This window comes from Corvus hawaiiensis, chromosome 7, assembly GCF_020740725.1.
Source record: "Corvus hawaiiensis isolate bCorHaw1 chromosome 7, bCorHaw1.pri.cur, whole genome shotgun sequence".
NCBI lineage: Eukaryota > Metazoa > Chordata > Aves > Passeriformes > Corvidae > Corvus > Corvus hawaiiensis.
The window spans coordinates 34,142,217-34,162,851 of NC_063219.1; the positions used below are offsets into that span (position 1 = coordinate 34,142,217).

The following is a 20,635-nucleotide window of genomic DNA, read 5'->3' on the forward strand; positions in this document are numbered from 1 at the left end:
CTATTATCTCTATACTTCTGTGATTTAAGCAGTCCCGTTTCAGTCAATATTATAGAGAGAGCAGCTAGGAAACATAAACAGCATATTAGAAAAAAAGTCATGAGAAAACCTGGCATTAAAAACATACATAGGATTATTTCTTCATTAGTCATGAAAAACATCATTATGCATAAACCCTCCTGGAAAGGAATGTTTGTTTCCTTGTTTATCTATGAAGGTGTTTATTAAAATCTATTTGAACCTTCTATTTGTAATAATAAGAGCTCCTGATGAAAAACACATATACACTGGATCTGTATATAGGCTACAGATACTTTTAGAATAATTATGTCTGTCTAAAATGGATAGGAGTTTAAATATCCAGACTACAAAGACAGGTTACTTTTGCTTGTTGCAGATTTTGTTGTATTTGTTTGTGCAATAGCTTCATAAAAACACCCATAAGTTCCTTCATTCTGATTTTATATGGTTTTTTAAATGTTTTTAAATACCTTTGTCTGTATGTACTTTAAAAGGGCAATACATTCACTGGGATAAAATAATTCCAAGAATTCCTTGATGTTCTAAATTCACTAATGCTAGACGCTGTGGGCCAGCACTGCATTTCTTTAAACACAGATAAAGAGGCAAATACCAAATTTTTAAAATTTAATTTCCACCTGCTAGGTTTTTTTCCCTCTGTTCTGAGTGATTCAATGGTTTATTAATGGGCTCAGAGTAGAAAACAACTCTCAGAATTCCCTGGAGTCCTCTGGAGATTCAAGTCATTAACACAGATCTCTCCATTTCATGCAAGGAAAACCAATGAGGCATCTTAACATGCACACTTTTAGTTAGTGCTAAACTTCTCTGTCTTGTTTCCAGCTTTGTAAGTACTGGACCTTCAACCTAGAAAATTCTATTGTCAAGATACCGGTTTAACAGCCTAGGAAACTATCACAAGTATAAAAAATCATAGAAAAGAACAGATAAGGACTGTCAATACCTACAACTAATACCTGAGGGGAAGAAAGAATAAAATAAGTTCAAAACCAGACCATTGAGTTTCTCTATTGCATATGTGCTCCTTCATTACCCATTTAAGGTACTCGTTTTCTCCTCAGCTTACAATTGCAGTTAGCATGGTTCTAGTTTAAAGTCCTCTTTAATTGTCACTCATTAAATTTTCCCTAAATTTCAGTATTTATATATATGTATAAACCTATAAATGTACACATTTAAATAAAATCTACATAGTTAAGCAGAGAACACAGCCCCAGTGGCTGCATCTCTGGCTGACGTCAGGAGGTTTGGCTCTGCACAGCCACATTTGGAAAGCTCACAGTGGCATTAAGTGATGATTTGGTATCACAGAAAATTCAGGACTGTATCCAAATTGTTTACACTTCAGTGAAAGAAATGCCTGCTCTTACTTAGTTTCCTTCTAAATGTTTCTTTTTTGGAGGAATGGGAATTCTGAGCATTGTTTTCACTCAGAGATTTCAAGAGTTCATTCTTAATGGATAATTTATGAAAGTAAAAGGAAATCAGCTTCTTATGTAGGTTTTGCGTTTTTTGCATGAACAATTCTGAATCTCTCTAGAAGAATCAATGAGCATCTAAGCTTCCTTTTTAGCTTCTCTTGCTGTTTAAATATTAATAGATAAGAGGCTGACCTTCACTCCTGCTGCTGAATCATGGAAGCTGAAGAGTGGAATCAATGCATCTTTGTGCTAATGATTAACTGATCACAGATTGGAAAGTTGTCAGCTCAATTTCCACACTGCCAGATGCTTAATTTAATATTTTCTGTGTCAAAATTATTTCAGTTGGAACCTCAATGTAGTAAGCAACTTCAAGCATTTTTAAAGCAGTTGTTTTAAAATGATGTTGAACTGGGAGTTAAAGTTCCAGATCTACAAACACTATTAGTCCAGTCCAGCTACACTTCAGCACTTCTGAAGTCAGTGAGGCTACTACGGCTCAAAGCTGAGCATGTATAAGTGTTTCTCCTGAATTAGGTATTTTTGTAAGAGCTACAATTTTATTATTATTATTATTATTATTATTATTATTATTACTATTGCAATTATTACTATTATTACTATTACTACTGCAGAGAGCTAACTAGCACTGGCTTTCTCTTCTTTCCTCCACAGAGATATGGGTACGGTGGATGGGTGCAGCTGGATCATCACTGCAAGGTTTGGGCTGTTTGGTGCTCAGAGCTGATCTTGTGTTGTCATCAGGAACACAAACTCACAGTAGATCTATTAAGAAGCAATTCAAGTGGCAATAAGATTGGCTCAGTCTCTGATACAGATTTCCCTAGAGGTCTATTTTCTATGAAGTAGTATCAGTCCAGTCCTACCATACCTCAGCAGAACCTTTTGCCTGAAAGATGAAACTCACACTCTCTTGTATGAACCAGCATCCATTCTTCTTCATCATCTTGTTTTAACACTTGGAATGGATAGCTCTGAGAATTTCTTTTCAATAAGATAGGTCAGGCTAAAGCAGATTACATGTAGATTTGTTTTTAGTTAAATGCAGTCATCTGTATGAGAGGCAAACTCAAAAGGAGCTGGTATTTTAATAAACAAGAACAAGCCATCTGTGGAACCAAAGCGTGGATGGCACAGCTTTTTGGGATACATGGCAGCTGCAGGAAGGAGACGAAGACTGGACACATTTCTGGCGATTGTGTTACAGGTCTGATGCTAAAATTCTGTGCTAAAAATAGTTTGCAGAGGAAGTTTGTGGCAGGTCAATAATGGCCTTATATGCTCTGCAGAGAATTCTGTCTGGCCTACTTCCATCTGGAAATTTTGCATGGCAAAAAGTGCATGGCAAAATAAAATCCTGTTCAGACATGTGGAGCTGGGGATGTTAACTCTCAAGATTAAATAAAACCCAAAGGCTTCTCATATCATTCTGTTAAAAAGCAGCAGGGTCAAACTGGAAGAAAATAATTTTGTGCATGTTTGAAAAGTGCAATTTGGGATGTGACTGAGTAGTTTAGTGATGGGAGAATTTTAAATGTGGTTTGCTGAACCTTAATTTCCACATAAATTAAATAAAACATTAAATATTGGATAATTTTTAGAACAGGATAGAGAAATGTAGAACAGAATGGAACAGTAAAGTCCATGTCATCTATTCATATGTGATGTAGTGCTTGGTTCTACTCTGCCTTTTTCTCACACCCCAAATAATTTTTTGTTTATTGGACAACCTGCATCAATGCGCTAAACTTTTCTTAATGTATTTGAGTGTATGGCTACAGTAAACCTTTCAGGTTGGAAAACAAATTTTACAAGAACCTGGTATTTCACATGGGGATCAGGACCCTGTAGTTGTAATATTTCAAGTAATTTTCACAACCTGTGATACAGCTAACAAGTAACTTGACAGTTTGCCAAGGCAGCACACATAGATTTGTTGAGGAGGGCTTTAAAATATTCATTAGGGCAGTATATTTGTGAATGATGTATGAAGTTAATAACAAATTCAAGGTTAAGAACAGTTTGAGTTCTCAGAAGAAGGGTACAGAAACCCCTCTGGTTGAGCATACCAGTAGTAAATATTCTGATTTAACAGATTCTTTTCTTTAGAAAAATTGACAGAATCCTAAGTAAGACCAATTTTGTGAGGAAAAATAAAGTGGCCTTTGGAGAGAGAGCAAATTCTCTCTCTCAAAGGGCCCAAAAACTTTCACTTAGCTCCTATTTACTGGGAAGGTGAAGGAAGAGCTACTGTGTTTTCTCGTGTGGTTTTCAGTTTTTAACTGCAGATGGAGTTTGTTCTCTGCCCAGTGCATCTGCTGCATGACTGCCCTCACCCACTCCACGTGCACAGCATCAGGGCATCACCTGACTTTCCATTTACCCCTACAGTAGATGAAAACAACAAGAAATACGCAGGGCTGGCAGGTGTTGGTGAATTGTATCTCACCCATTTGTGCCAACAGAAGTCCTGTTGTGTCTCTACAAGTCTGTAGCAGCTTGTGGGTACCCCTCATTGTAACAGACAATTTGCTTTGTGGTGACACTGTGCCTACTCAGTCTCTTTGAACAATTCACACATCAAGCAAATATGAAGTTTTAAAATTGTCCGTGCTGATAAAGGAACAGTATTAAATTTCATGACTGTGATAACATTTTGAACTTCCTAAGTCTGGAAATTGGTGGCATATGAGAAAGGTTTTACACTAATTCAGGTCATGCGCTTATACTGTGTTTAAGTTTTGTTTGAGATTTTTTCCCCAAATTCTTCAATATTTTTCTTCTTCCGAAGGAGAAAATGTAATCTGGAGACAGCACAATAGGTCCCCTTTTGTCTCAGTATCACTGATGATAAGAAATAACTGGACTGAAATTAACTGAGTTGCACAATTATTTCTGTAGTTACTGGAATCATTGTGGTGCTATTGACTTTAAAAGAACACATACATACCCAAAGGGAAAATTTAGCACAGATTTAATTAGAGCATTGTTTTGAGGTCACAATTTGGTTTGAGGATAAACTTGGATTAAGGTACCTGATATCTTTTCCAAATAGAGTGATGTACATTGCAGAAGAAAGGGGATTTTTAAAATTATTCTGAAGAATTAAATCTGAACTATAAATGACTGTCTTATTCATGTCTATTTTTAAAATAGTTTTTGTTTAAAAATGCCTACTGAAAAGAAAAAAAAATCAAAATTTTGCCACTGAATTCCTGTAAGGAGCACAATATACTCAAGAGACTGTAAATTAGCAGGTACTACTTTGTCACACTTATAATATATGAAAATGTCATTTCACAGGGACAGGCAAAGATGATGAAGGATGGAAAGGTTTTTAGAGTTATTCAAGAGAACTGCTGGGACCCAGAAGTACGGATTAAAGAGATGGACCAGTCAGGTACCTCCACGAAGGAATTCAAATCATTGTGCATCATTTAGAGTAACAAATTCCCTGTCAGTGCATCTGAAAGTGCTCAACAACAATATCAAAAAAAGGGTTAGCATACTGATTCATTAGCTTAAATCTCTTGAAAGTCATTGGAAACTGATATGTTTTATGCTCAGATGGGACCTGTTCCCATAACTTTCCTCATTTTCAGGAGAAATTTATTCCCCACATGACTTTATTAATTTTGGTGGGATTTAAGGCCATAAGGAACTTATTGGCATAAGTAAGGATGACTGACCATGGACTTGAAAAGGTAGCATACCCTATAGTTAAAAAGTGATTCACATAAAGGAGGAGGGAACCCTTTCATTTTTGTTCCATATGTTAAAAATATTCTTCTTACACATAGGATTTCTTGTATTTCTTGTTTCCTTTTCTAATACATTTTTTCTGTTTAGCCATGTTGCAGCTTCATTCTGTGTTTTTGCTGGAGGACTCTGAGCCTAGAGGACTGGTACAATTACTTGTCAGAAAAGGGAGCTTTCCTCATTTAGAAAGTTAACCAGATGCCAAATTTGCAAATTTATTTTCCATCATGTTACATGCAAGCAATTACTAAAATTACATACATGCAATTACTAAATAAGGCTGGTAAGATGGGAGACTGAGGATGAGGGAAGGAACTTCTAGTCTGTTCAATTATTTTTGCTAGTTCTTATTAACACTGTAGCTCCACATCACTCTTGTAAGAGAAATATTAAGTTATTAAAGATTATTTTTTCTTAGATTGAGGCCGGAATAGTTCCTACATCAGTTTCCCAGTAGACACAACTTGAATATCTTCTCCAACTTTTCATAAGGAACAAACACCTGAATTGCTTAGAAGAGGAGATATTGTATAAGTAGCATCTTCATGATTATTGTTTCCTCCTCTCAGGCCTTATCACCCTCTACAAGTACATGAAAGAGGTTGTAGCCAGCTGGGAGTTGGTCTCTTCTCCAAGATAACAAGTGATAAACAAGAAGAAATGGCCTGAAATTGTACCAAGGAAGGTTTAGTTTGGATATTAGGAAAAATGTCTTCACTAAAAGTGTTGTCAAGCCCTGGAACAGCCCTGGTGGAGTCCCCATCCCCGGAGGGATTTAGAAGACGTGTAGATGTGGCACTTGGGGACATGGTTCAGTGGTGGGCTTGGCAGTGCTGGATTAATGGTTGGACTTAATGATCTTAGAGGTCTTTTCCAACCTAAATTACTCTGTATTCTGTGTAAGGAGATACTCTGGGTCATTCTTCTTAGGGAGGTTTAGTGCAACACATAGGCCAGCTTGGGAACTCACCAGATAGTGGGCAATTTATGTAAACACAACTTAGATAATTTTCATCTACTTCATTTTCACCTACTTCATTTTCACCCTGGAAAAGCAGTATTTCAAACTCCAACCATTAGACATTTAATGGGAATGCCAGAAAGTCTTTGCAAACTCTGAAATACGCTGCCTTGTCACAGAATCATAGAATCATGCTTTGACTAGACTGCAATGTTTCTCTGAGTTAGCTCAGGGATTTTGGGGATTACTGAATCACTCAACTACAGAGTGGATCATAAATAGCCTTTGGGCATCTTTCTCTTTCAGATATTTCCCTCAGCACTAATGGCAAGTTTCTACAAAACAGTTGTGCTTCATATATTTGTTGTAGACAAAGGGAAAACACAGGAGGATTTTTTTTTTCAAATTTTTGCAGCAGCTCTCCAGAAAAGAAAATGTATCATAAAAGCAACACTGCAACATTTCTCCATGAACTAAACAGTGCTCGCTTGGTTAAAAAAAAAATCTAAACCTGTATGTTACAGCACCATCTGGTGACTTGTGCCCTAAAAATGTCCCTTTTTATTGCAGCACTCCAGACATACAGGCATCAGCCAATTAATTATGTGGGGGGGAAAAAAAAGCCTTGATGTTTTTCATTCTTTTATTCCTACTGCTCAGCTAATGATAAAGACTATGGACCACATTTTTTCCTTTTTGGTTTAGAAAGCTGTAGCTACTTAGTCCAAAGACTGCTTTCTGTAACACAGGCTGAGATAGATTATACCCAAAAATTTAACCTCCAAACACAGTGTAATTTTGGGACAAAGATGCAAGGAGTCTCCCAGCTGAACAAAATTTGAGTCAGTCATTGAAAGGTATTGTTAACTCAGAGATAACTTATAGCTTGGTTGCTAAAAGGCTTTGTTTGTGCAATGCCCAAGAAATCTTGCCAGTAATAAGAAATGGTCTCCAATGGACCAAAGAGACTCAATTAGTTCTCCTAATCATATGCCCTAGGTCTAATTGATGTACATACTTCTGTCTTCATCCACTCAATAAAACAAGCTATCCATGTAACTCAATAAAACAAGCTGTAAAAGTAATTAACATCACAGTTCTGTGACACAAATCATCACAATTTTGTTTGACAAAATGTATCAGTTCACCCTAACTGTCTTTCCTTGTTATTTTCTCCTTTGTAAAACCCTCTGAAGAGGGTAAAAAAGTACAGGCTTTTCTGTGCTGATTCTTCTTCCTAAAGCTAATGTCTAGGAACAGTCAGCTTGGAAATGTACCTTTAAGGTTTATATTAAGTTTGCTCAGAAGTGTAAAAATGGATTGAAAGCAGATACAAGGCTTGTTGTGGAAAACATGGAGAATGTTCTCAACAGACTAATCAAGTGTCCATATTGGTGGATAATCCAACTTGGGCTGTACTTCAGTATTTATGTAATTTTGCAGGCCTAATCCTTGCCCCTAAAACCATTGCTGCTGCACACAATATAATTAATCAGATCTTGTAGCAATCTGAGTCAGCCTCTCCTCTTGTTTCCTACTTAAACTTCTGAGAAGGAGGATAAAACATTTTGTTAATCATTCAAGTGCTTTGGCAAGTCATTGTCTTAGAGTTCTCCTAGAGTTCATTCTCCTAGAGTTTTTTCTGCCATCTTTTTTCTAGTAGTTTCACTACTAACAACCAAGTTAAATTTTTTAAAGCATGACAAGATATGTGCAAAAATACTACAAACAGACCTAAAATTAAAAACAAAAATACATTTTTGCATGTAACTATTTTGTGAAGCCCTAATTATTGTTTTTTTTTTTTTTGTTTGTCTGCCAGGTTTGTTGTTTTCACTCCTGTAACCTGTCACACACAAAGTTATGATACAGATTTGTGTTTGAACAGAAACAAAACAACATGGACTTAATTATTTTTATTTCTAACATCAAAGTTATTTCTGAAAACAGGCAGATTTTCTTATGTTTACAACCTCAGTAGTCCAGACACAAGACTAATGAAACCTAACACAATACAGCTTTGGGAATACTTAGAAAAGCATTGTTTAATAACCACTGTTAACATAATGTTATTTATCTTTGAGCTAATTCATTTCTTTATTTAATATTTATGACAAATGTGACCCCAAAGTAAACTCAAGTTAGTGAATTCTGTTGGTTTAATGTCACTTTGAGAATAATGTTAAATAGCTATTTTGTTTGTGCATGTGCATACTAAATACTTCTAAAATCAAAAAACTTTATTTCAAAAATAATCTAGCAGGAGTATGGAAGTGCTTTTTTCTGTCTGCTTAGCAAAAATATTCAACTCCTAATAAAGTGATGCACTATGAGGTTCATTGCTATGATCCTTAATTAAAAAGATAAAGAATCGATCCATGTCACTGTTAAATCAGTCTTTCTCATTAGTAAAGCTTTACATTCTGCCTCTCAAACCAAAGTACTTTTTAAATTGTAACATTTTACCAAAAACAGACAACAAAAAAGGAAACATTAATATTTGCTTTTTCTTACTCAGGAGTCACAGTCCAAGTCCTGTCCACAGTCCCTGTGATGTTCAGCTACTGGGTAGGTTCCTACTAACATATTTCATAATTCGTATGTGGCAACATTTTGAAAACACAAATGCATCCTCCTACAAATTAGGTGTTTGAAGGAGTCCCTAGAATTGTTCTGCTGTGAAAAAGAAAAGGCAAGAAAGGAGTGCAGGTATGAGAAGACGTATGCAGGATGTCCTGGCAAAGCTCCACACCGGAGCACACACAGTGAGAAAGGACACGACAACAGCTGAATTTCTTTTGGGGGCCTTATGGGGGCAGCTGGAAATGGAGAGAAAAAATTTATACAGCATGAATCCATGGTTAGCAGGCAAACATATATGTACAGATTCCATGAAAGCTAGACATCAATCAGTATTTTTTCATTAAAAAAAAAAAGACATAAAAGATGTATTTCTGGCTTTGTCCCACTTTATTTTAAATGTGGCGTAGGACTCATTAACCTAGAATGCTTTGAATCTTAAAATTCAGGAGCAAATTTAAGTTCCTATGATCCCCACATGGTGATCTTGAATGCTTCAAAGAAATAAAAACAGGCTGAGGAGATAAATCACAGCAAAATGCAGTTCTAAATACATTCTCAATGTGACTATTTAGCAATGTGTACAGGTCAAGATGTTTATATGGATATGTGCATTAAGAACCATTGTGTTAAGCCCACATAAAAGAAGTACCATTGATATTCAGAATTTCTTGTTAGTGACATCTCTTCAAAATTTTATTCTAGTATCTAAGGAAATATTTTCCATTAAATATGTATTCGAGGGGGGGGAAGACCAGAGATTGATTGTGTGGATATTGCAGTTTCTTATTAGAATTACGGCTGTTATCTCCTTCTACATGCAAGAGAAGTTTGCTCAAGCTTTCTCTGTAGCATTTGCATGCTCCAGCATCTCACATTTCTTATTTTTCCTCAGCTCCAGTAATAGGAGAGTAAATATTCATTGCTATGTAAAAAAATTATATACTGAGGTTTTTGCACTTGGATAAACAAAACCAGGGGACTGCTTTACACAGAAGACCAGGTACTTATGTGCATCAGCACCCTGGGCTTTATTACATTCATCCTGAGCAGTAAAGGCAACAGCAGTTGATAAAATATTCAAGAGAAAAAGCAGAACTGCACCCAGAGGTTTTTAAGTGAGGCAGAATTTAGCCCTACTGGTTTTTAGCTATTCAGAACTGTAAAGTAAATTTGGGTTCAAACCCTGTCTATCAGTTGTTTGCAGTGACATTTATCCAATGTCTTCCAAAGGTGATAACATTTGAGAACTATATTTAAATGTACTGTTCTGCTTCATATCTTACCAGGCCAAACCTCAGGATACTTTAGATCTCGCCCAGATATTAAATAATGACTTAGCAGCTACAGTAAAAAAGTACCCCAAGAGGTTTATTGGGCTGGGCACGTTACCTCTGCAAGCTCCAGACCTGGCTGTGAAGGAAATGCATCGCTGTGTGAATGAACTTGGATTTCCAGGAGTGCAGATAGGATCTCATGTCAATGAGTGGGACCTGAATGCCCCAGAGCTGTACGATATTTATGCTGTGAGTAGCTGTTGCTTTCCTTCTTTGGGGGAATACTGTGATATGGAATTCTGTCTAAAAATACCTTGGAGCACATTTAGTCATAATTTGAGCCTTCCAATCTGCTTAGTGATCAGAGACACTCAGCTTTAATTGTAAATAATAGTTCATTATAGAACATAATGACAATAATGTAACATAAACATTCTGGAATATATTTTATAATAATGAATAACAAATTTTGGTTTATTGTATGAGTTCTCACTGTAGATCTGCCTTCTTGATTTGTGAGGATAAGTGCAGTAACAAATAAAGCATTTCTGCACTGTTTGCATTTGTTCAAGTTACTGTATCCAATCCTATTGAAATAATTGATAAAACTCCTTGAGATTATCAGAGATACTTATAACACCAAAGTACCACACAGAACTATGTAAACAGGACCAAAAGTTCCAAACTGAATGTATTGATTATCAAGTGAATTAATAGATTACATTTCTTAAATAGCCTGAGGTCCAGATGAGGGTGGTCATTTGTCTAAATTAGGGGCTTAATCAATGCACATTCTGAATCTGTTTCTCAAGTTATTAGCGCTGTCACCTTGGAATTGATTCACAGAGCTTATTTTGCAGGATGCTCAATTTATTCAAAAGCTCTGTTGGTACAGCACCTGGATTATTTGTTCTTATGGCCACATACAGTCAGGTATCAGCATCTGCTCTTGGAGATGCCCACATCCATGGAATCACAGCATGGCTGAGGTTGGGAAAGGTCTCTGGTGGCCACCTGGACCAACGCCTTGCTCAAGCAGGGCCACCTACAGCCAGATCCCAGGACCATGCCCAGGTGGCTTTTAAATACCTCCAAGGATGGAAACTCCACAATCCCTCTGGGCAACCTGATGTTTCCTGATCTCCACCGAACCTTCTCTTCTCGGGGCCAAACAGTCCCAGTTCTCTCCGCCCTTCCTCACAGGAGAGATGCTCAGTCCCTTCATCATCTTTGGACTCTCTCCAGTAACTCCATGTCTCTCTGCTGCTGAGATCCCCCTCTTGTTCTGGGATCTCTCTCTTATACTGTACATCTTTCAGCTTATGATTCACACATGTAGGAAGTAACCACTATCATTTTTAGAAATATCTGTGGATAATATAGATTATGAAATTAAGCCATATTGGATAACGAACTTCACCAAACTACCAGGCCAGTTATTGAATTGCTATTTTTACTTTACAAATGTAGATGGAAATTATTCTCCACGATCCGAAAGTTGCAGCTTTTATTTATGCATGTATGGGTAAATAAACTCAAATTTTTCAAATGTGTGATAATCTCCTTAGCAACAAGAGCATGTCCAGAAATACATCTGACAAAATGAAGCTGTTAAATCCTGGTTAAGCATATGAATGACTCTGATGACTGTGTATTTAAATTTAAGCACACAGTTAAATTACACAGTCAGTCAGCATCCAACACTGTTCTTCTGTTTTCCTTTCCAAAGATGTCAGTAGTTTTGTAAAAATTACCATACTTGCGTAGAGATGGATTATTGTTCAGAATACAGCCAGATTTTGAACTCTTAGGAAGGATTAGGAATATTTTTTACTTTTTTAAAGTCAGGTAGAGGACCAAAGGAGACAAATGTAGGGCAACTCAATGAAGATTTCTGAATGCAGCTGGAACAATTCTGCAAAACCAGCCTAAAATGATTCTATAAGACATTACAAGTATTCATCTCATATGTGTAATGTAACCAAAAGAATGTTTGCTTAAACTGAGTTCTATACTACAGGATGGCTGAAAAACATAACTGGAAAAGCATTTTTGTACTGCATTATTCTGAGAAACACTTGGCTTAATAAACAGATGATATCATCTATGCTTCCAGTCCTGTAGTCACAGGAAGAGCTGTGAAACTGGGTGAGGAGTTCAGAATATGGCCCAAAGGAGTAAATATAGCCAACTATTGTTTATAGTTCTTGCTTGTGAGCCTATTTTCATTACTAGTGCTACTGCTCAGTACAGATTTCCAGGTCATTTAAAAACATGACTAAGATCTAAGATGCATTTTGGTAAGATTAGTCAAGATTTAGACTTTTTCTTTTTGCTGCAGGCTGCTGAGACATTAAATTGCTGTCTCTTTGTGCATCCCTGGGACATGCAGATAGATGGGAGGATGTCCAAATATTGGTTTCCCTGGCTAATAGGTAAGTGTATATTTACTTTTCCTAACCTACATTTATGAATTGGATTATGCCCAGGAGATTGTTGCCAAGTAAAACACAAGTAGAGAGAAAAATTACATCTTTTTTTGTCAAACTTTTTTTTTACATCTAGTATTATGATTAAGTCTGTTGTGTAAATTCAGCAGCCATTTGTTTCTAAACTTGTTTAATTTCTCTTTTAAATACTTGGAATTAAAATTATTCACACTAGCAACAGAATATAGTATTCTCTTTTGTCCCAAATACAAAGAACAGATAACTAGGGAGAAGTGAATCATCTCAGAAATGAGCTCCTCAAAAATAACAGGAGTAAATGAAGGAGTAAGCAAAACCAAACATTACTCCCTAGAATCTCTTGGGTTATCTCTTAGAAACAGGTTGATCAGAGAGGAAATAAATCTTTCAACTGTAGCTGAAACAGCGTGTACTTTAAAAGCTCTCAGTAGATGTAGGATATTGTCTAGCTTCTGGTTTTTCCCCATCTGATCGGCAAATCATAACACTGAATAACAGCAGAAGAACTCTGCCACCCAGAAATGCTTAGATATAATTCTACCCTCATGTATTTTGTTCTGCATTGGTTTGTTTTGCATGGTTTCACACTGCCACCAGTTCTGAAACACATACACAATATACATATAATGCACGTTCTGCTTGGAAAATCTTGCTGTCCCAATCACCAGTGCATTATCTGACAACAATATCAGTTAGTCTTAATCAGAGCAGGCTCAACAACACAGATTTAAGAAGAAAATAAAATTATTGCATTTACTTAACAAAGTGTAAATTGAATACTTTCCCACTAAGCCTGATAAGGCTTTGCATCTGAGCATATGGTAAAACATCAATAAAAATTACCTTTAGAGGTGGATAGGTGTTGTTTCCCCCATAGATGAGGAGAACTCAGTTCCTAATTTCAAGCCGGATGTCTGAAGTTGGGTGTTTAAAATGGCATGATATTCTAAATATGTTGGGTGTGATCAGAAGCTGAGGCCTGCTATAGGAACCTAAATTCCTGTTCTGTTCCTAACTCTGGGCATCCAACTCAGCCAGTAGCAAAGAGAGAGACAGGTTATTTATAAAGTGTAGGATCTGGCATCACATCATAACTGAACCCCAAATCCATGTTGGAATATCCATCAACATATCTGCCCCACTTTACACGCAAAAGAAACCCACAAGCACAGGTGAGAAGGCAAGCTGGCATATTCCAGACTCGTCTTTAAGCAAGGATAACAGGAATCAGGCCTGTACTGGGTATTTCAGGACATACCCAACCTGCCTGTCATCTGTCCTAATGGTATAGAGTAAAAACTGGACTTAGAATTCAGAAGATCTTCACTTCCAGGCCTGTGTCTTCATTTCAGTTAATTACAGTTCAACTCAGTGTCCCTCCAGCAGAAATAATGCATAACCTTTGGCAGCTGCCCTGAAACTATTACTTTTTCAGTAGGCTCAAGGCTAATGGAAGAAAATTAAAATAACATTTAAAAATCAAATAGGAAGTTTAAAAAGTAAAGCTTTATATAATTAAGCTGTTTTTCTTCTTAGGCATGCCAACAGAAACAACCATGGCCATTTGCTCCATGATTATGGGAGGAATTTTTGAAAAATTCCCTAGGCTGAAAGTTTGCTTTGCACATGGAGGTGAGTAATGTACCATGTGAAACTCCTGTTCTTCGGCTGAGCATGGCACAGTTGTATTTTCTGGTATCCCAGCTAATGGGGTCACCATGTGAAGCCTGCCACTAGCTGAGCACTATTACCCCAAAGAAGACAATCTCATAGATCAGCTGCTTTTATGAACAGTCTCTAGCCTGCAGGGTTTGAACTGGTACAACAGCTTTTAAGGGAAACAAGGAGGAAGGGGAGGCAGCAGGTGGTTTAAGGAAAGGGACAAGGAAGCAGCAGGAGGAATTTGGGCATCAAAGTAGTGAAGAAGTGAGAAAAACAGAGAAAGAAGCTAATGAAGGTAAAGGAATAAAAAGCTGCTGGTGCAAAGCACTTTCTTTCTAAAGAGCTGACGGTAAAACTTATGGATCTGTGGTCATAATGTGGCTTTTTTCCCCTCCTACACATTTTCAGCTGCTGTTATGAAAAATTCCTTCTTGCAGGTGGAGCTTTTCCATACACAGTGGGGCGAATCTCCCATGGATTCAATGTGCGCCCTGATTTGTGCGCCATGGATAATAAGGTGGATCCAAGAAAATACCTTGGCTCATTTTACACAGACTCTCTTGTCCATGACCGTGGGGCACTAAGGCTGCTCACAAATGTAGTAGGAGAGGTGAGTTTTAATGCTTCCAGAAGTGGGTGAGTCCTTCTTCAGTTAATTTTCTAGGAAAGAGCAAAAGGAGAAGAGAAGAAGAAAGCAGGAACAAGACATCTTCACCCAGTGAAATAAACTGACGGGCTTCTGCCATGGTGATAATGTTTTTACTATGTGGTTTTATTGAAATGGTAGGTTTAATCCAGGAAATCATGCATTGTCAACCTTAGTTCCATGAGGCTGGTTCCTTCTCTAAGCTTGTTCAGGACAGGACTTCAAGCAGAGACTGCTTCAATTTGGAGCCTGGTTTTCAAATGGCTTAATTTTCAAATTCAAGTGCATGCTTGAAGAAATCAAAGTGTATTTCCACTTGGGAAGCTATAGACAAAAAAAAAATCAGTAATAAGGAAAGATTCTGTGAGTATGTCAGAGAGAACCATTATGGGTTTGCAAAAGTATTTTAGCTGTTTGTAGAGAAATCTTTGTAGGTTAGCAAACCATTTAAATGAGGTACAACATGGGGCAGAAAAATCCTAAAACATTCAAATAATCTCTCCTCATTTAGTAAATGCTCAGGAAGGGGTTGAAGACGGCACCATGCCAGCTTCCAATGGATCACTGCAAATCAATGAGACCTGTTGTTGTGCCCCTCACGGAGTATCTGCAGCCAGAGGCAGATACCTTCCAGATGTCAAATCAGAAATACAAGCTCTGACAGGGATTTTCTTGTCTCAACAGCTGCAGTCCTGTTTCCTGTACATCAGTGTCTAGGTTCACATGGTATGGAGCTGTTGCTGTCATCAAGGCCTCTTGTGTGACCGAAGTTCACAAACACCACTCAGCTGATTGGCTTTTTTCTACAGAAAAGAATCTGTTGATTTCCCATTTTCATCTCTAATACTACGAAAAGGTTACTGCAATAAACCTGTACTAGAACTGATACAGAAGTGACTTGCCTAGGCCAGACAAAAATAACAGTGCAGCACTATTGCTTTCTTTATTGTGGTACTTTGAGCTCAGGTATCGCACTGTAAAATCTGTGGGTTTTCAGTTCGTGCTGCACAGGAAGTCTGTAGCTTTGTGGCTGGGCTTCTGCCTGCAGCTCCCCTGCAGGACTTGTGCCTTTTAGGAAAACTTTGCATTTGAAGAGTCATGGAAAATTCAACCATGTGACAGCAAACTACAGCTTGAAACAATAGTATGGAAACTTTTGTGAAGTATGTATGTATGTACAATACAGTAACACTGCAGCTCTAAGGAGTGGAGACAGAATATCTTTTTTCTTAAACCCACCTTGAACCAAAAATAGGTTTATGGAAGAGCCCCATAAAATGTGCAAAGAAACTGCCATGGAGCCTAATTCCATTAGAAATGGTAAGATAAAACCCAGGTCAATTTACTTTAAAAAGATCTGCTAATAAGCAGTTAGTATTGGAAAGTTCTTAGAACATTAACTCAGGTGGCCATCTCTGTGCCAGGGGTGAAGTTCTAGGCACCAAATGGGTTGCTAATAAAAGACTAGGGCTCCAGCCCCATACTGATTTCTTTTAATTTCTGTTACCAACCTCTAAACAGCAAATATATCATGGTCCACAGCTCAGGAGTTTTTGCTATGCATTATCTCTTGAATCTAACTGTAGCTTAGAGTAAGCAAGTGGCTTTAAGGTGTTTTTTTACAATAGATTTTAAAATTTTTCTCTGTGTGATGTGCACATTCATTTTACAAGACACCCAAAGGCTTATGGAATAACAGTCCAACATTTGTCTCTGTTACCTCCTTTTCTGGGAAATCTCCCAAATCCAGACCACGTTCATTCTAAGTATATTTTTGTTCCACATGCAGTTCCAGTACACAAGGATGAGTCTAGCTCTTGAATTTTAAATTGCCAGTGCAAGGAGAAAAGATCACTCACTTGTTTCTTTTTACCCATTTTTAAATGCTGGGAGACATGTTTTGCCATTGTTGAAAAGACCTTGGTAAATTAGCAGCGTGTGACTCAGCTTGGCTGAGACCACAGATTCATTTTGTGATCTGAATCTGTTAAGCTGAACTGTAGATGTCAAGAGCAAAGCAGGAGAGAAAGTACAACAGGATGCTGAATCCATTGCTGAAGAATTGAACTTTTTTTCTGTTTGAACTTGTGTAGAGCACAAGTCTCAGGGCACTTCTGCTTTAGAGTCAGCTTTGCACCTCAAGGCTGCTCTAAACTATTGCTGTTGTGGGAAAGCTGCTGGCTTTGCACCACACTTTGTTTTTCTCTACCTTTCGTCCTAAGAAGCTACACATAGACTCTGGTCCTTAATCATGATTAGTCTTTGCAACTGGAATTCAGTTCTTAGAGGAGAAAGAGATTATGGACTGTAATTTGATAATCTAAAAGTCACTCAGCATTAGCCTCTCTGGTGTCTTGTTTATTTTGTCAACAGACTTTTAAAATTAAGAGTCTTAACACAATAACTTTGGCCAGCATAGTACACAGGATGTTGGCATCTTCTTTAATTGTCCTCTGAGACTTTTGAGCCCTTAACAGTATGGCATTGGGTGGAATCCCAATGCTGAAAAATCATGAGTCAGACACCCAAAAGGTATCTTTACCTTTTACTCGTGATTTAGCACACATGAGAACTTTTTCTCTTTTTCATAGCCTAGGGCATCTTATCCTTGAAAACAAAAACATTCACATCACGATCTCAAACTTTACTTTATAGCCACGAAGATTAAAAAGTTCCCTCTTTTTCTAAGGAAAGTTTACATTCTCACGTAACACCGTTCCATGAGTCAAATGCTTAAAGAAACACCAAATATCTCAGCACTTTTAGTGCAGTCATGTGTTGGCAGAGTAACACATATAAGATTAATAAATGCTGGGCTAAAAATGATGTGATGGAGTCTCGAGGCTGACACTGTAACTTTGTGAGCTGGAGGTTTGAAATAGGCCAGCTCTCCAGAGAGCAGCTCAGAGCTGTGCAGGAAGGGCATCAGCGTGTGTGAAGATGTGCTTGGCCATGGCTTTGGCTCCCTGGGGAGCAGCCACTGCCTGGCACCAGCGTGTGGCGTGCTGGCCTTGAGCTGATCAATGTTAAAATCCACTGACAGCTGCGATGAGTCGTGTCCACTTAAGCTCATCCCTTCTTAGTTTGGGGTGCAGGTTAACTGGGGATGGAAGCAGAAATACACATTTCTGAGAAAGAATTTTGTAAGAGTGCAGAATCACTGCAGTCCTTTGCTCTCCCCGTGATGAGGTAGCATGAGGGGAATACAAATAAACACAAAATCCCCAACGTTGCTGGCTATAAAAAGTGAAGAACTGGGTTGACATGGGATTAAATGATTCAGTGCATCTCTGCAAAAACTTCCCCATGGTGATTCCTCCAGAGCCATCAGCCAAAGGCAAAGCACTCTCTGGCCAGCAGTTCGAGCTGAACTGGTTATAGTCTTCTGGACTTTTTTTCAGGTGTATCATGGTAGTAGGAAAGAAGGTGAAATTCAAGGCAAATACAATTTTTCCTTATGTAAGAGGATGAAGTCATACTTAAAGCTTTTTGAGATTCATTTTCAGATTTTGGTCCCTATTACTGTGAAAAAAGTTGTGCTGAGTAGCAGGGTCCACTGAGGTTAATCATTAGCCCCATGTACCTCTCTAATAGGAGAGATGTGCTAATTAAGGAATCGATCTCCAAGTCTTCCAGGGAAAATTGACTTTGTTGATATTCTTTGGAATAATATAACAGTACATCCCTTATGCTAGGAGCATTATTCATCTGCAGAGGCTTCACAGCACTTCTCTGAAGCTGATTCTCTTTAGCTGATTGCTAAAGACAGGTATTGCAACCCCCATTTTACAGATGGGTGCAAAACTGAAGCTCAGAGTACAAATGAACAGCCTAAGATCACTGGGAGCACAGCAAGAATGCTGCTCCCAAATTTTTCTTACTGATTTACAGCTCTTAACTTTACTACTAATGAATAGAGCCCATGATTAGCTGTGAAATACTTCCACATAGAGGGAAAGAAAAATGTATCTATATTTTTCCTGTGAGGGTGTGGGATTTCTTTCTGGTTTAGTATATAAGAGATGTAAATAAGGATGTACAAACCTTTCTTACCTGATTTTCCTGACTTTCCCTAGTAAACAGCTGGACATATTCTGTGTTTTCTTCTGCTTTACTTAAAAATCCATTTTCTCATGTAAGCCTGGTAAGTTTTTCAGTTGCGTTTTTTTAATCATAAAATATATGACATTTGTTTTTCTTATCTGAATAAAGCATCTTGGCATTTAAGTGAATATTATAAATAAAAGAAAATATTTAGCTGCTCAGAAGTGCACACATCCAAATCTATTTTGTTTAATCTATGCTTAGAAGTCGATTTATTAGACAGAGGGTATAAATTCTCCTATGCTAATCTTGTGGCAAGTCTTCTATAATAAATTAGAACACAACAGTATGGGATAGAACAATAGAATGTGTCTCTTCTATTTAGATTTTGGCTAAAGGTTTGTGTAGGTTCTTTCAGAGACTTTTGGGTGACATCTAGTGGAGATTAAAAAAAATTTTTAAAAGCATTTGACAACTAAGAAAAACAAACCATTTCAGAAAATAAATGAATGGTGTTTCCTTCACCCTGTTTCAGTATTGAACTCTGATAACTGAGCTCAAACATTATAACAGGTGCCCAAAATTCATCATTTTGACTTCAAATCCATGAGACATTTAAAAACATACATTTTGAATGAAAACTGTGGGTTTTCAAATACTCCTGTCTGCAGGAGATGACGCCTAAAAGAAAACAGACTTTTGATAAAATCGAGAGGGTTGGCAGTATGCACTCTCCAAGGCAGATAAAATGGGGAAATATCCTTCCAGAGAGAAAATGAGCCTATAAACAATGTGGTCCTATTGAGGATCTGCCCGTTTCTTTTCATCTCTGATAACAGGGATTCTGCACACAGATTTTTATTGAATTTTCTTTTCACTGGCTTGCATTCAGAAACAAGGCATATCACGTCACCCAGATCTTCAGGTACGTGTTTCAAACCCGCAGTTAATATCCAGTCCCACTCAAAGACAATGACATTTAAAAAAAGCTGCAGACTTTCAGAAATATATGAGATTTTGTAAATAAGATCTAGGTTTTGTTATCTGAAGTTGAATACCAGTTAAATTAAATTAAATTAAATTAAATTCTTAAAGAAAAAAAATCAGTGTTTGTAGTAATTCTACACTGTATCAGGTTTTCAGTAGTCCCCCATTGCCATTATTACTTCTTTGAAAGTATCGCTGGGAAGATAATTTTTATTGTTTTCTATTTCTTATTACACTTATTACATTCTTCTCACCCATAGATAACTTTAATTTGTGTGCATGTATTTAGCCAAAAATTTCAAATTCAGGACTGCAAATCCAAGCATCTTTTCTGAGTTTGGTGGAGAACTTCCTGAGATTCTTAAAGAAATGTATCCAAAAAGTCTTATACAAATTTTGTACTCCACACACCAGTGTAGAGCATGGAATGAGTAAATCAAAACTCAGAAGGAAGAATTCTGTGTATCCTTTATTGGCCATTTAATTATGGCAACACTTAATTTCTGCATTTTAGGCAGACCACTTGCAGGGGCTGTTACCTTTCAAACCAGGACCACAGTACAGAAAATCAATCACAGTACAAAAATCCTAATTGTGCTTTATTCACCCAAGCAATAGATACTCAACACAAATTCATCCAATAAACTCTTGAGTCTTTGTTTTCAGGCTTTGTTCTTTTCCTAGTGGAAAATATGATCTTTGTATTCACTTTCATAATTAATCAGTCCAATACAGACATACAACTTCTTGTAGCTCATTACACATTT

The 20,635-nt window shown here is 37.3% G+C and overlaps 1 protein-coding gene across 3 annotated transcripts in view; it reads left to right on the forward strand.

Annotated features, from left to right (window-relative positions):
• The window catches only part of ACMSD (aminocarboxymuconate semialdehyde decarboxylase), a 38,708-nt gene that overhangs the window by 17,400 nt on the left and 673 nt on the right, over positions 1-20,635 (forward strand). For 2 of the 3 annotated variants that reach the window (XM_048309678.1, XM_048309679.1), the window contains exons 2-8: positions 2,139-2,183; positions 4,788-4,884; positions 8,723-8,772; positions 10,074-10,310; positions 12,403-12,496; positions 14,066-14,161; positions 14,629-14,801. In XM_048309678.1, coding sequence (XP_048165635.1) covers positions 2,139-2,183; positions 4,788-4,884; positions 8,723-8,772; positions 10,074-10,310; positions 12,403-12,496; positions 14,066-14,161; positions 14,629-14,801 — 792 coding nt within the window. The remainder of the gene's footprint in view (positions 1-2,138; positions 2,184-4,787; positions 4,885-8,722; positions 8,773-10,073; positions 10,311-12,402; positions 12,497-14,065; positions 14,162-14,628; positions 14,802-20,635) is intronic. The other variant, XM_048309677.1, reaches the window with a different exon arrangement.